The sequence below is a fragment of the Lactuca sativa genome, chromosome 3 (genome assembly GCF_002870075.4).
Source record: "Lactuca sativa cultivar Salinas chromosome 3, Lsat_Salinas_v11, whole genome shotgun sequence".
Taxonomy (NCBI): domain Eukaryota; kingdom Viridiplantae; phylum Streptophyta; class Magnoliopsida; order Asterales; family Asteraceae; genus Lactuca; species Lactuca sativa.
In genome coordinates, this window is record NC_056625.2 from 114661896 (window position 1) to 114678429 (window position 16534).

The window sequence follows — 16534 nt, forward strand, 5'->3', positions numbered from 1 at the left end:
ATTGGCATCCTCTAGTAGTACTCTTTCGGTCCAGTCGACATCCTCCTAGATCAGCATCTGAGAATGCTTGGACAGATAACCCTGATTTGGCTGGGTACCATAGACCGAGAGAAGAGGTTCGCCTTAGGTATCAAAAGATATTCCTCACAACTAGCAAGTGAGTTTTGCTTGGATTAGCTTGAAACCTAGCACAATAACAAACATAGAACATTATATCTGGTCGACTTGTTGTTAGATACATTAGGGACCCTATCATCTGACGATAGAGGGTCATGTCAGCAGCCGATTTGTCCAGAGAAGGTGTTAACTTCATGCCAAACGCCATAGGAATCTTTACTTTGGAATCTTCCATCATTCCAAACTTGGCAAGCAAGGTCTTCGTGTAATCCTCTTGATTAATGAAAATGTCTTCGAGTCCTTGTCTAATATTCAAGCCAATGAAAAAGTTAATAGGACCCATTGAGCTCATTTCAAATTTAGTCTCCATCAACTTCCTAAATTCAACTGTTAAGCCAGGATTTGTGGAACCAAAGATGATATCATCAACATAAATTTGAATGATCATAAGGTGGTCACCCTCTTTCTTACGAAAGAAGGTTGGGTCAACTGAACCTTGTTTAAACTTTGACATTTTGAGAAATCTATTTAGCGTTTCATACCATGCCCTCGGTGCTTGCTTGAGACCATAGACTACCTTGTCCAGAATGTAGCAGTGATCTAGATACTTGTCGTTCACGAAACCCAATGGCTGCTCTACATACACCGTCTCTTCCAGTTCTCCATTTAAGAACGCACACTTCACATCCATTTGGTATACTTCAGAGTTCTTGTGTGCAACATAGGCTAGAAAAATACAAACCGATTCTAGCCTTGCTACTGCAGCGAAGGTCTCTTCTTAATCTATGCCTTCTTCTTGACAGTAACTTTCCACAACCAATCTTGCCTTGTTGCGAATCACATTTCCTTCCTTATCCATCTTATTCTTGAAAACCCACTTTAGTCCAACCACAAAAGCATACTTTAGTGTTGGAATCAATCTCCACACTTTATTTCGCTCGAACTCATTGAGTTCGTCCTGAATCGCCTGTAGCGAATCAGAATGATCGAGTGTAGTGTTGATCGTCTTCGGTTCAACCTTGGAGAAGAATGAATTAAACATGCAAAATTCCACTTCAGAGAATAGGGCAGTTTGTTTCGCTTTCAGTTGTGATCGTGTGAGTACCTTTTCTGTTGATTCACCAATAATTTGTGTTTGTGGATGATCTTTGGTCCATATGGTGAGAGGAGGGTAATTAGGATCATATGAGGGATCCAGTTCAACATTCACTTCTTCTTTGAATTCTGACTGAGTTTCATCATCATTTGTATTTGCATTCTCCCCCTCGAATGATGATACTTCCTCAGCTTCAGGCTCAGAATTCTCCCTCTGGACTTGACTTTCGGTTGGTAGTGATGATGATGGGCTCTCCCCCTGGAATGGTGAATCTTGCTTAACTGGAAAAGATGAACCCTCCCCCTGAATATGAGAACTATATTTTGGAGGTTCACTTGTGTCAGGCTGTTCGATTGTTTTCAGTTGTTCTTCTGCTATTTTCTTTGCAACATCATCGATTATCTTCTTCAAGTTGTCTACCTTGTATTCTGCATCTTTGGATTCAGAGTGAATAGCCTTTTTTGGTTCATCAAATAGCAACATGTATCGCTCAAAGAGGTTTGAAATTGGTAATGTAACTTTCCTCCACAGAACCTTCGGTTGTGTTTAGTATCTTGACATAGTTATCATCGAAGGTGACATAATAGGTATCTTTAATTCTATTCGAACGCTTGTTTAGAACCCTATATGCTTTGGAGTTTAAGGAATAACCCATAAAGATTCCTTCGCCTGCTTTGACATCAAACTTGTTTCGGTGCTCCTTTGAATTGAAGATAAAGCATCTTGAACCGAACACATGGAAAAACTTTACATTAGGCTTTCGGTTGTTCAAGACCTCATAAGGAGTGATGGAGAAACGTTGGTTAAGATAAGATATGTTTTGCATGTAGCAAGTAGCAGCAATGACATCAGCCCGGAAATATAGAGGTAGAGAAGTGAAGCTAAGCATGGTTCGAGCTGCTTCACACAAAGATCGGTTTCGCCTTTCGACAATTCTATTCTGTTGTGGAGTATATGGAGCCGAGAAGTTGTGAGTTGTCCCCTTCTCTGCAAGAAAATATTCAAAGTCTTTGTTCTTGAACTCCAGTCTGTTGTCGCTTCTTATGTTTCGAACTACTTTTCATAGTTGAACTTCTACCTGCTTGATAAAGAGTTTAAGCTTGGGAGTGGCCTCTGATTTCTACCTAAAAAAGAACACCCAGGTAAACCAAGAGAAGTCACCCACTATTACAAGTATATACTTCTTACCACCAATGCTCTCGATTGAAGACGGACCACATAGATCAATGTGAAGTAATTCTAGTGGTTCAATAACTTTTGTATTGACTCGAGAAGGATGACTCCGTCGACTTTGCTTTCCCATTTCACACGGAGCACACAAGTGTTCTTTGTCGAACTTCTGAATAGGAAGACCTCGAACATGATCCCCAAGCACTAGCTTGTTGATGTCTTTAAAATTGAGATGGGAGAGTCTTCTGTGCCAAAGCCAGCTTTCGTTTGAGTGAGCTTTCGTTAGCAAGCAAACAGTTGGTTTCCCTCATATGGGATTGAGATTCAGAGGGTACATCTCTCCTTTTCACTTCGATTTCAGCAGAATATTGTTCGTCTTCTTTTCAATAATCTTGGAGCAATCGTCATCGAACGAAACTTTTAACCCGGTACCAACCACCAGTTGAGAAACAATGATACATTTGTGTTGTAAGCCTTCAACGTACGCCACCTTTCATATCGTGAAATCACCATTGGTGATCATACCATAACCTTTGATCGTGCCAAAAGAATTATTACCATACTTGACACTTCCACCATCTATAAGGGACCGAACCTCCCTCAGCTCTTACCTTCTTCTCTTCATGTGACGCGAGCAGCCACTGTCTATGTACCATTTATCATCGAACTGCTCGTCACGCATAACCTACAAAAATTAAGCACATTTAGGAACCCAAAGTTTCTTGGGTCCTTGTGAGCCTTTTACAGAACAGGGAATTGTAAGGGAAACATCAACTAAAAGGTTCTTTTTATTAATGTTGTTTCATCTTTTCGTTTTATGGTGAAAACTTTGATTTTATTCGATTTGAGTACTTTAGGTTCAGTTCTTGGATTTGTGAATTTGACGTTAGCAGACTTTCGGTTCTCTACTTTGGGTTTAAACGTCGTCTTCTTTTCGTTTTCTGGAAAGAGCTTTCCTTTTCCCTTTCGATCATTCTGTGAGTGAGAGTGAGAATGAGAAATATGGGACTTAGGAGCAGAATTAAGCTTTCGGTTATTGCTCTTACTTACTTGAGAGCCGAAACTACCTTCCCTTCGGTTCTTCTCATTGGTTGGTCTAAGACCGAAACCATCCTTTCGGTTTTTCTCACTTTAAGGACCGAAACTTCCTTTTCGGTTGTCATTTATCTGAGGACCGAAACTCCTCTTTCGGTTGCTATTCTTTTCTGGACCGAAACTATGTTTTCGGTTGTTTTGATTATGGGGACCGAAACTCTTCTTTCGGTTGTTTTCATTATGTTGAGCACGAGAAGCTGATTTTGCTTTTGCTTCTTCCTGTGACTTAGTGGTCTTTTCATAGAAAACGTAATTAGGGTTTTGAGATCGCCAAAACTGTTTCCTTTCAGTGAGATTGTTCTTGTATCTCAAATTACGTTGATGCTTTCTTTCTAACACCTGTTTTGGAGTTTTGTGGATGTTGGCCTTTTGCTTTGGTCTTTGAGCATGAGTTTCGCTCTTTAGCAAAGAGGTTTCTCTTGACACCATGATCGGTTCGTTTGAAGGAATTTTGGTACCACTTGTGCTTGGCACATCAAACTGTGTAGGTTTATTAAGTGGTTCTGCCACATACCTACCTTTAACCCACCATGATATTTTCTTAGATAGACCTATTGTTTCATCGGCGTTATCAATCGGTGCTGACTAGAAAAACTCATCACAACCATCAACATTATCTACTTCTACTAATGTTGTCAGTTTGGTTGTCTGTTGCTGAGTAACTCCTTTAACTGTATAAACTTGGTTTGGAGATGTTTGGACCTTTTGATATACAACAACCTTTTCCTTGAGGACTTTGGTCTTGTCTTTGGACAAACGAGCGAACTCAACAGAATTTTGAGAAATAAGATTTTTGTTGGTTTCGGGTTCGCTCTTGACAAATTCAGAGCAATCCACCTCATCTTCTACATATATTTCACTCATATCATCATCCTCATTGAATTCAGAAGTGTTTTCAATATCAATTTTATTTTCTGAACTCAACTTGGCAATCAAAGATTCAAATTTCTATATAGTTTCGGTTTTGATTTTTAATTTGTCATTTTCATCCAACAAAATTTTGAGCATGTCCTTATGGTCTTATGACTTTATGAAGGACTCTATTTTGTAAAGACCAATTTTGTAAGTGGGAGAGATATCATCAGAAGAAACAACGTTTTTACAGTTATATGCATCGGCATCGATTTCATCCTCCTTTAACTCAAGGAAGGGTAAAATCATACGATGTATCTTCTTCCCTATTTCACAATTAAGATGCAATTGAGTAATGTTGGAATATAATCGTTTAGCAATCAAACAAAAAACATTCCTTTGTTTTAAAAGCTTTAAATGATCTCTTTACAAATAAATTTTTTCATCCCTAGACCTAATGAACTCCTTCTCCTTCTGCTCAATCCACATACGCCTCTCCTCACTCTTCGATGATACCCTGCTGATTTGATCAGTTAGGTTAGAGTTTGTGACGCGAGTTTGAGCTAAACTACCACTTATACTAGAAAATTTAGATTTTAATCCATTTAGTTCTTTTTCATAGTTTGTAATGGGGATTTGTAAAGAAACTAGGATAGATTGTACCTTCTTGATCAACTCATCGCATTCATTGATCTGCTCACTAACAGGTTTCGCTGCAAAACACATGTCTTCTCGCTCTTTCACTTCGTCTAGTCCCCCATCAGTAGTATAGCCTCTCATTTGTGACACCCTAGAGGTCACCATTAGACACTTTCCTGCAATGTCCTCTTCTTTCACCAACAAAGCCCTGCCATGAGTGGACTACCTCACTTCTTCATCTTCAGAATCTATGGACCAAACTTCAACACCGCTGAACGCATCGTCAACAGTATTTCCCTGCACAATAATAGTATTCATAGTGCTATTAGATCTAGCTTTCTTCTTCTTGATTTCCTCCAATCGTCGTATGAGGTTCGCTTCCTCATCATCATCGTCATTCTTCTCTGACATCTTTCTCAACATGCAATCCTTGGCAAAGTGATTTTTTCCTCCACAGTAGTGATAATTAAAACCTGAGTCACCACCAAGTTTTACATCCTTCTTTGGTTCTTCGGTCTGAGAAACACTCTTCGGTTCCTCCTTCGCTTTCTCGGCACTATAGCTTCCCTGCCAGTTTCGGTTCTTATTAGTTGGGAACCTTCTTATGATGAACTTCTTGGGATTTGACACCATCAAAGCATAATCTTCACTTGTTAGATCATATTCAGAAAGATCTAAATCTTCTTCTTCTTCAGCAGTATTCTTTCCTTTGGAGATTAGGGCTGAGGACCCCATGCTAGAAACCACGTTTGTTTCTTTAGTCACTGCACTCTCATGTGACTTTAATATTCCCACTAGTTTTTCCAGAGAATAAGCCTTGAATTGTTCATGTGCCTTCACAGTAGACACTATAGCCATCCATTCGGGTCTAAGGCCATTCATGAATGTGACCTTCTGTTTAATGACTTTCCTTTCAATCCCATGTTTTATCATCTTATTAAAGAGATGATTAAACCGATCGAAGGCTTGCATAAGCTTCTCTTCGGGCTTCTGCTTGAAGTCACGAAATTTTAAGAGCAATAATGTTTGGATTGAATGCTCAAGATCTTCATCCGTAGAGTACAGTTCCTTCAACCTGTCCGAAATTTCTTTCGCTGTTGTGCATGAGCTTACCAACCGAATGGACCTACAGTAATCGCCTCCCAAATCAAGTATCCATTGTCCTCTGAACCAATCACGTAGTCTTCGAAGTGATGCGTCCAGACTTCATAATCTTGAGTATATAATATAGGAATCCTTGTCGTCGATCTTATACTATTGGAGATATTGATTGGGTTTGACTGAGAATCTTCCATGTACATGATGATGTTTGTTCAAAAACTTGCTTAAGATCAGACTTGTAAATAACGTTAGGGTAAGATCGACTATTAAAGAACTACTTCAATAGCAGTTGACGGCTCCAACAATATCGATCAGAGCGGAAAACCCTAAGACCTTCTTCAACAGAAGAGATGTGTATGGATTACACAGTCTCCTGCTCTGATACCAATTCATGAGTTGAAAACTCTTAGTTCGATTAGATCTTCAATCAATAAAAACAAACAAACACAGTAAACACAAGATGGAATCAAAGTATTGCTTAATGATTCAAGAATAGTCACGCCTCAGCAGAGCTCGATGAAGAACTTCCAATGTAGAGGCGAGCTAGGGTTTGTAGTACAATTATAAGAATAATAAATGAAAGCGATCATGACGAAGGATGCATGCATGCACCTTAAATACTAAACCTTAATAAAAATAAACATGGTTGGACAGGCCCAAACCAGTAACAAAACTAGGCTTAGGAGCGAGCCAAAGATGCAACACTTCAGGTCGCAACAAAGGCTACCACCACCGCCGTGAGGTGGTGGCTGCAAGCATGTACCGCCGTCGGCCACCACAAGGGTGGTTGTGTGTGTGTGTTTGTCTTAGGGTGTATGTGTGTGTTTATTTGGGATTTTGTGTTGTATGTTGTAATCGGTGATGGAGTAATCAAAGAAAACTCATAACCACCAACATAAGGTGGTGGCTGCCGCCACCAGTCATCGGGTTAGGTGGCGGTGTGCTTTTGATTGTGTTTAGAATGCTTTTGGGATGTTTGGACAAAATTTGGACTAGATCCATATCCACCACTGTGAGGTAATGGCTGCCGCCGAGAGCCGTCGTTGGCCACCAATACCCGAGGTGGTAGTGGGTGGTGCCTGACTTATGAAACACTACTGGGCCTAATGAAACCCAAATTGGTATAAGACTTATCTTTTTGTCCTAATTGGGCTATGATTGGGTTGGAAACCGTAATTAGGGTTTAGAAAAGCCTAATTCTGGATATATAGGTTTTGGATTGTCGGGGCCCGCATTTTTAGATGATCGGATTGTGATTATGAATTAAGCCGACCACACTACATGATTGACCCAATAGATTAATGAACTTAATGGATTAAGTCCTTAATAGGTTATGTAGGAAATACTTAACCTTAATCGTCATTTTATATGAAAACCTTAATCTTGCTTCGTTCTTAAGTTGGGCCTTTCTATTGGGCGTTGGTGATTGGGCTATTGATAGGCCATCTAAGAACAATCATATGGATTAAGAATATATGGATGGGATTTAGGGTATGGCCCATGTGAGGGTTTGGGCCCAATTTGGAAAATTGGGCCATAGATGGGTCATAACTGGGTCTTGAGGATTATGAGAGGTTGGACCATTGGAGTGCCAAATGTTTGGACTAGACTAAACGGTTAGGCCTTGGGGTATGACCATGTAGAGGTTTGAGCCCAATTTGAAAAATTAGGCCATATGTTGGGCTTTGGTTCATAGTTTGACTTTTGGGCTTTTGGATTGTGCATTGAGCTTGAACCGAGCTAAGATGGGTGTAAATTAGTCTTTTACCACAAGCATGGATGTATGGTTATGTTTTGGAACCCAATTATTAATTGAGTGTTATTTTGATATTGTCAGTTTGGGAATCTGTCATCCAACAGCTAGAGTTTTGTCCGCGGGACTTCAGCAGTGTGAGGTGAGTTACCTTCTAGTAGAAGTGGGTATAAGGCACCAATGTCGGCCCACTATTAGGTGATTATAGATAAGATGATAGTCTTTGTGATAATTGTCTAGTATGCTACTACTTGTTATGCCTTATGTGCTCGTATGCTATGATGTTATGTGATAGTGGTAGGAGGGCTAGGATAGGCCCCAGTTACCGGTAGAAAGATCTTGAAGGGGAGGCCAACACCCAAATATGTCCGGCAGTATATGATTTATATGTATATTTTAGGTTATTATGTGGTAGTGATAGGGGAGAAATACTCCCAAGTTACAGGTTGAAAGATACCGAAGGGGAGGCCAACAGCCAGATATGCTAGGCAGTAACCAGTTGAAAGATACTGAAGGGGAGGCCAGCACCCAGATATGCTAGGCAGTTACTGGTTGAAAAATACCGAAGTGGAGGCCAGCACCCAGATATGCTAGGCAGTTACTGGTAGAAAGATACCGAAGGGGAAGCCAGCACCCAAATATGCTAGGCAGTTACCAGTTGAATGATACCGAAGGGGAGGCCAACACCCAAATATGCTTGGCATTATGTGTTTATATGGTATCTGGTATGATAGGGGAACTCACTAAGCTTCATGCTTACAGTTTTCAGTTTTGGTTTCAGGTACTTCGTTTTCAAAGGAAAGGATTTGGCTCGATCGCCACGCATCACACTATATTTTCCGCACGTGAGATGTTTGGGATTACTCTATGATATTGTTTTATGATAACATGTTTTGATTATTTGCACATTGATTTTGACATGGGATGTTATTATGGATGTTTTCTCATACTGTTGGTTTTATAATAACCCAAATTAAAACGAAATTTTTGGTCTTGAATTTTGGGATGTTACAAAACTCACCACAGATTCTGTGGCCTTCCTAAAGTCCAAGCAAACCCCTAACCCAATCTAGGGTATTCAATATGAGAATAAATCAAAATAAGTAAGGTAATGGACTTTCCTAGTGAGTTACTCGATGTCTATTCATTTAGAATAAAGCATGAAGATCCATCATACACGAATCAAACCTCCAAAAACAAACACATAAAAAATTCACAACTCATAGAACTCATGGATTCAATAACCCAAATCAAATGAAGGGTCTTATATTCCCAAAAGATAAACTATAGGAAATATTATTTCCAAAAGACTTTTACTCTTTCAAACTTTCAACAGAGTGTAAATCAAGGCTATAACATATAATCAGATGCAATGCATGCAACTACCCCAACCCTTTTCAATCTCAATAGTCAACATTCTCAATGGACAATAGGATATTCTGATGGCAGTCTATTCCATGGGGCATCAAATGGACACTTTGATGGTAATCCATTTATTATGGCTAGGGAGCCACCACCCCTAGCCCACATAAGGGGGTGGCGAGCCTCTATTTGTGCATTGATGAATATCTAGAAATATACACAACAAATAAACATGCAAGTGATCCCAAGGATTTCACTACTCAAGTCACCCATCCTAGTATGTATGCAACACATAGGATGCTACATCTACTTTCAAAATAAATAGTAGCTTTTACTATCAAAATAATTTCAAAATATTTTTTCATGAATGCAACAAGTATATGCACTTTTTAAGTAAATAGAAATCAAGTAATTCAATGCATAATTTCAAAATCTCAAAAAAAAGGTAGGGGATGTGTGCTCCCAGTAACTCACCTTAGTTCAAGAGCTATAGTTTTTAACCTTCAAAGTATATAAAAGATTCTAACACCGCTCTTCATCTTCAATGATTATTTAGGAACACAAGTGTAACATACACGTTCAGTTATCGTGCATTGTAAATTAAAAAAGTGAATAGTACTAGGAAATATTATGTGAATTTGAATGTTGAGTTCTAACTGATAGTTTTTACTAGAATTGAAGTAAAACTATGCTTACAATCATTCTGAAGGTATTGGAAGTCTTTTGAGATTTCAAGCAATTGTCAAATAGTGAAATTTAACAAAAATATAAAATTTGGAATAAGTAAAATTTTAATATTGAAATTTATAGATAATATCGTAAGAAACATTTAGACGAAAACCTCATCGAAATCCGAGTTATAACGAAGAAGTTATGACCAATCGAAGATCCGCGACAAAACCGGCACGACGCCGAATGACATAAAAAGTGATTTATAGATAAACTACTTTTTAGAATTAGTAATCTAAATGAATGTCATAGTATTCTTTAAACCGAGAAGTTCGATAAAAAGAACGCCAAAATCTGACTTTATATGAGGAAGTTTTAATTTTTCTAAGTTTCAGCTTAGTAGTAGATAGCTAAAAACTCGAATTTTATATCGAGTGATTTTTAGCCGACACAACCTAAACGAGAATTCTCGTCATTAGTCGTACAACGGTAAAAAGTCTGACGAAAACGGATGTCGAATGAAGATGTTATGAATTTTTAACGGATTTTCCAGTCCTGGTCTGTTAAAAATAATAATATTAAAAATAAAGTCAAAATTAGCTGACGAAGTCTAAATGAAAATTGCAGAGCATAATTTTACCTACGCATGCATATAAAGAACGTCAAAAACGGAGCCCGTATGTGAAGGTTATAGATTTTAGAAGATAGGGGCCCATTTTCTGAGAAAATTCGCATGGATAAGCTTGGCCACGTCATCCGATCTCGGTGAGTCACCTGTCTCATGTCCGACGCGTGTCGCCTGCTGATTTGACCGATGGTGCGGTCCAATGGCTTTCCGACGCGCCTCGCATCAGACTCCACCCCGTGTCCAAGCCGAAGACCCAGCCGATGATGCGCCTGAAGCTGATGACTCCTCGCATCCGAAGCTCGCTCCAGCTGCCGAGTGTACCGAGCCTCGCAGCTTCGCAAACACCTGCCCTCTCCCTCTCACTTCGGATCCGAACCTCAGCCCTATATAAGGGGTGCGAGACCTCCCGGGTAAGTTTAGCTTTTTGCCACTTTTTCACCCCCTTATTTTATATTTTGGCCATTTCCACTTCCCCCGAAGCCTCAGTATTATTTTTAAAACCCGAAACACGCCCCGAAGTTCCAGAGAAGCCCAAAAAATTTATCTTTTCGGTTTTGAAGCTCTACCTTCGCAGAGCCCGGTTTTCAACGAAGAAAGTTATATTTAGAGCCGAAGTGCTGCCCAAATTAATATTTTATCCCCCAGTTATTTCACGACGAGTTTGATATATAGGAACAATTGTATGTTATGTGTTATATGTGCTATGTGCTTTTCAGTATTATTATTCCGGGTTATTTTCCCGTGTTATTTTTATTCGCTATTTTTAGTAGCAAAGAAATACCTTTGACTATGTGATCGGTGAAAGAACATAGATTCATGTTGGTACTGGTATGTAGCCTCTGGCCATGTAGAACATGTCTCCGTAAGAGAATGATTTCTATTCTATGGTATTGGCAGAAGGTTAGAAAGGGCTATAAGCCTGAAATCTACCAAAATGTTATCTGAAGTTGTATGTTTTCTGTGCCATTTGGGCCAAAGCTTCATTGATGTATATGAAGTATGAAAATTGTTATGTATCATTGATTGTATATCTTTGAATCAAATCAATAATTGATATGAAAAGTTTGACACATGATTCACATATGCCCTTGTTGTTCCTTGTTCCTCTTTGCTTCTACCATATTGAAGTATATATATGGCATAACGTTATATTGTATCTATTATTGAACTCACAAAGCGTCACTGCTTACCCTCTCAATGTTTAACAAATTGCAGGAGATAAGCATCCAATATAGTTATATACTGATAGAAGATTTTTGAATAGTTTGAAACTATTGTATTGATGGAAGAATATGAATAGTTTGAAACTATTGTATTTCGCACTCCCATATGTATAAAATTATAGAATCCTGGGAAGTTATGTAATATATAACACTTTGAAATAGTCGGTTTGTATCCAGTAGTTTGTAACCTCTTTATCAATGTAAAATATTGTTTTTATGAATATGAAAGTAGCATGTTTTAGAGTAACTATATTTTCAAGTATGAAAGTTTGGGTCTTTCATAAATACGAAAGTGAGGGTATTTCAATCATGGTATCAGAACAGTAGTTTGAGTGAACTAAATTCCACGGATTGGTATTTAGACTTAACCTATTGGAAGTTCAATATATGAACGGATTCATTGTAAGTATATGGATACAAACCATAGGAAATATTTAAGTAAAAGTATTAGGTAATAATAAACCCTAATGATTTAAAAATACAATGTTACTCCATATTGCAGAGCAATGGCTGAACAGGTTAGTAGCCATACCCCTGAGGTTGGTGGAGGTCCTTAACCCGAGGAAGTGAATACTCCAGTATCTCCTCATGAGGAGCGACTCTTGGGTAAACTTATCGGTGTTATTCGACAGACTCTCGAAGATCAAAAAAAGAATGGTGAGAAAGGAAAAGAAAAATCCACTGGAGAATATTCGAAAGGAAAGGTGAAGCGTCCCTCGTTCAAAGATTTCAAGAGCAGTGGTGCTACAGAGTTTTCTGGTGTTCTTAATCCCATTATTGTTCTTACCTGGATCCAGAACACAGAGAAAGTGTTTCGTATTTCTCATGTGGATAATGAAGACAAGTCTAATTATGCTTCCACAATGCTCATCAGAGAAGCCTTGGTCTGGTGGGAAGCAACATATAAAGCTCTCAACGGGTTTGACTAGGAGAATTTAGCCTGGGAAATGTTTAAAACTAGTTTGCTAGAGAAGTATTGTCCTCTAGACATGAGGAGGAGATTGGAGAAGGAATTCCTCGAGCTTAAACAGGGAGGAATGATTGTTAATGGGTATGAAAATCAGTTTAAACAAAGAGCAAGGTTTGCTACAAAGTATATTCCAACTAAAGACGAAAATAAAATTCAGTTATTCATGGAGGGGCGACGACACGAAATGTAACATCCCAAATTTCGAGGCCAAAAATTTCATTTTTAGAATTTAGCATGTAATAAAGCGTGTTACTAAAACATCATCAAGTTACATTAATTATAAAACATAAGATCATGTCTCAAAACGGTATCATCGGAAACAAGAAAATAAGAGTACGATCCCAGAAAGTCTAGTGCGGAAATCATATGTGTGATGCGCCGCTACGCCGCCGGCTCTTTCCCCTTTGACGAAGAGGTACCTAAAACCACAATTAAAAACTGTAAGCACGAAGCTTAGTGAGTTCCCCCACCATACCACATACCATACAATGCCATCTGTATCTTTCAACTAGTAATCATCATCGGTATCTTTCAACCGGTAATCATCATCGGTATCTTACAACCGGTATTCATCATCGGTGTCTTTCAACCGGTAATCATCATCGGTATCTTTCAACCGGTAACTGGGGTCTATTCCACCCCTACTACTACTAGCATACAACAACAAGGTATAAGCATACAATCAGACATATATGTGTACTGACCTACTCTTTGGTCCTAAAGACCATTGTCCGGGGAAAACTATCCCTATCATACACATAACATATCATACATATATATCTCATAACCAAACATGTATCCATACCAAGATAATTATCACAAAGACAATCATCTTCTAAAATACTCCTACTTGGTGGGCCGGCATTGTGGCCTTAGACCCACCCTTACTGGAAGGTAACTCATCTCAAAAGGCTGACTGTTGAAAAGTTGATATGCAAATGTCTGACAGCTGCTTCGGTGATCCCCCGACTATATTCCCATAAAACACTTAATCAGACATTGATACTAATCCCAGGGTAAATTAACTATTTTACCCCTGACCGATTCCAAACCAAAGTCAAGTCAAAGTCAACTTCCAGTTGACCCGACTCGCCGAGTTGGATTGCCAACTCGTCGAGTCCATATCCAGTCGATTTATCTTACTCCTGTCTCTACTCGTCGAGTTAGGCATTGACTCGACGAGTTCTCTTCCTAACTGAATACAAAATGGTCCTTCATCCTACTCGCCGAGTTGTATGAACAACTCGTCGAGTTAATCTTCATCCGATGAACATATTCTGTCCTTAACTCGCCGAGTTATTGAACAACTCGTCGAGTTCTATGAAGATTGCCTTGGACCCGCCGAGTCAGGGCATCGACTCGCTGATTCCTTCCATTGATGAGTCTGGCTTCCGACTCACTGAGTCCACTTATGGCTGATTGCTCTACTCGCCTACTCGAAAAGGGGAAAAATCGGGGACTCACCACTCGCCGAGTTCGAAGAACAACTCGCCGAGTCGCATTCATGCAATCTCTCTACACTCGATTCTGCTTGAATCTAGTGCATTCCATTCATAGATTTGGGTTCCTAGGACTCGGTTAACACGTAAAGTTTCCAACTTTACGTGTATATAATCATCCATGGGGATTCTAAGGCTCAAAACACACAAAAAGGGGTAGATTTAGGGCTTTCATGCAATATGGACCCATAAAGGTATTAGATCTAGGCTTCTGGAACTCGAACATAGCCAGATCTAGTAGCTATTCAGCCCATTATGATCCTTATACCACTAACAAGCTTGGAAAAGCATCAAAGATAGCTTAATGGTGTTCTAATGGGGATTTGAGCATAAAAAACAGAATAGATCCGAATTGTGCCTCAATGAACTCTGGATTAAGTCCTAGATTCTTGCTCTTCACCTTCTCTTTTGGTCTTTCCTTCCTTCTCTTCTTCAAACTTCAAGGAACAAGCACAAGAACACTTCAAATAACAAGGAGAGGGTTAGCGTTCGGTATATGATGCTTTGAGGGTGAAGGAGGCTAACTTGGGGCGCATAAAGGGGGTTTAAATAGGGTGCAAACTCCTAAAATTAGGGTTTCTTCTAGACTGATGGACTCGCGGAGTTGCTAACTTAAACGTGCTCAAAATCTCGTCCCTACTCGGCGAGTCTAGCCTACGACTCGCCGAGTCCTAGGCTAAAAAGGTTAAATACTCAGATAAATCATATATACCAGGAACCAGGTGCTACAAATCTCCCCCACATATTTTAAACTTTGTCCTCGAAGTCTGTTGCTCGATCCTCAAACAGCTCGGGGTAATGCTCCATTATTTCCTTCATTGGCTCCCAAGTCCACTCCGAACCCTTCCGGTTCTGCCATTGCACCTTCACAAGTTCCACCCTCTTGTTCCTCAGATCCCTCGACTTCCGGGCAAGGATTACCACTGGTCGTTCGACGTAATTCAGGCTGCCATCGACGTGAATATCCTCTAGCGGTACCACCGCTGAGTCGTCCACCAGACACTTTTGCAACTGAGGAACATGGAAAGTGTTGTGTATCTGACTGAGTTCGGTTGGTAGATCCAGCCTATACGCCACCTTGCCCACCCGGGCCAGAACCCTGAAAGGTCCAATGTATTAGGGGCCCAACTTGCCCCGTTTCCTAAATCAGATGACGCCCTTCCATGGCAACACCTTCAGGAGAACCATGTCCCCGACCTGGAATTCCAGGTCTGATCGGCGCTTGTCGGCGTAACTCTTCTGCCGACTCTTAGCAGTCTGAAGCCTGCTCCGAACGTGTTGAATCCTCTCGGTCGTCTTGAGCACCACTTCGGTGCTCCCCATGACCCTCTGGCCTACCTCACCCCATCATATCGGGGTCCTGCACTTCCTTCCATATAACATCTCAAAAGGACGACGGTCAATACTCGAGTGGTAGCTGTTTTTGTATGAGTACTCAGCCAAAGGAAGATAGGTATCCCAACTACCACCGAAGTCTAGCACGCATGCCCGCAGCATATCCTCCAGAGTCTGGATGGTCCTCTCACTCTGACCATCTTTATGCGGGTGAAAAGCAGTGCTAAAATGCAGACGAGTACCCATCTCCTCATGAAACTTCTTCTAGAACCTGGAAGTAAACCGTACATCTCTATCAGAAATCACCAAAACTGGCACTCCGTGCCACGCCACCACCTCCCTGATATAGATATCGGCCAATTTCTCGGCCGAGATGCTCCCCTGAATCGAGATAAAGTGGGCGCTCTTAGTCAATCGATCGACGATGACCCAGATCAAATCCACTCCTCGCGCAGTCCTGGGAAGCTTGGTGATAAAATCCATCGTGATGTATTCCCATTTCCACAACGAAATCTCCAACGAATGCATCTTGTCGTGGGGCCTCTGGTGCTCGGCCTTGACCTTCCTGCAGGTCAAGCACCGCTCCACGTACCAAGCTATATCCCGCTTCATGCAGGGCCACCAATAGTCCAGACGAAGATCCCTATACATCTTCGTCTCCCCAGGATGAATGGAGAACCAGGATTTGTGCGCCTCCTCCATCAAGCGCATGCCTCCATGATAAGGGACCCACACCCTACGGTGAAGATTCAACAACCCTTGGCTATCATAGTCGAAGGAGGAAACCTGCCCCATAATCCGCTCACTCTTCCGATGTTCCTCCTTCATAGCCTCCTTCTGGGCCTCCCGAATCCGCTCCAAAAGCGGAGTCACCATTGTCGTCCTCAGGCAGATATCTCAGATCGGCACTGCCTTGCGGCTAAGCACGTCAGCCACCACATTGGCTTTCCCCGGATGGTAGAGGATCTCACAATCATAATCTTTTACCACGTCAAGCCACCGACGCTGCCTCATGTTCAGATTTG

At 40.5% G+C, this 16534-nt stretch overlaps 1 protein-coding gene across 1 annotated transcript; it reads right to left on the minus strand.

The window, feature by feature from the left end:
- Nucleotides 1-895: 895 nt before the first annotated feature.
- Nucleotides 896-1696, minus strand: LOC111919382 (uncharacterized). The gene has a single exon (XM_023914971.1). It carries the CDS (start codon nucleotides 1694-1696, stop codon nucleotides 896-898), a length of 801 nt encoding a protein of 266 aa, XP_023770739.1.
- Between the last annotated feature and the right edge of the window lie 14838 nt (nucleotides 1697-16534).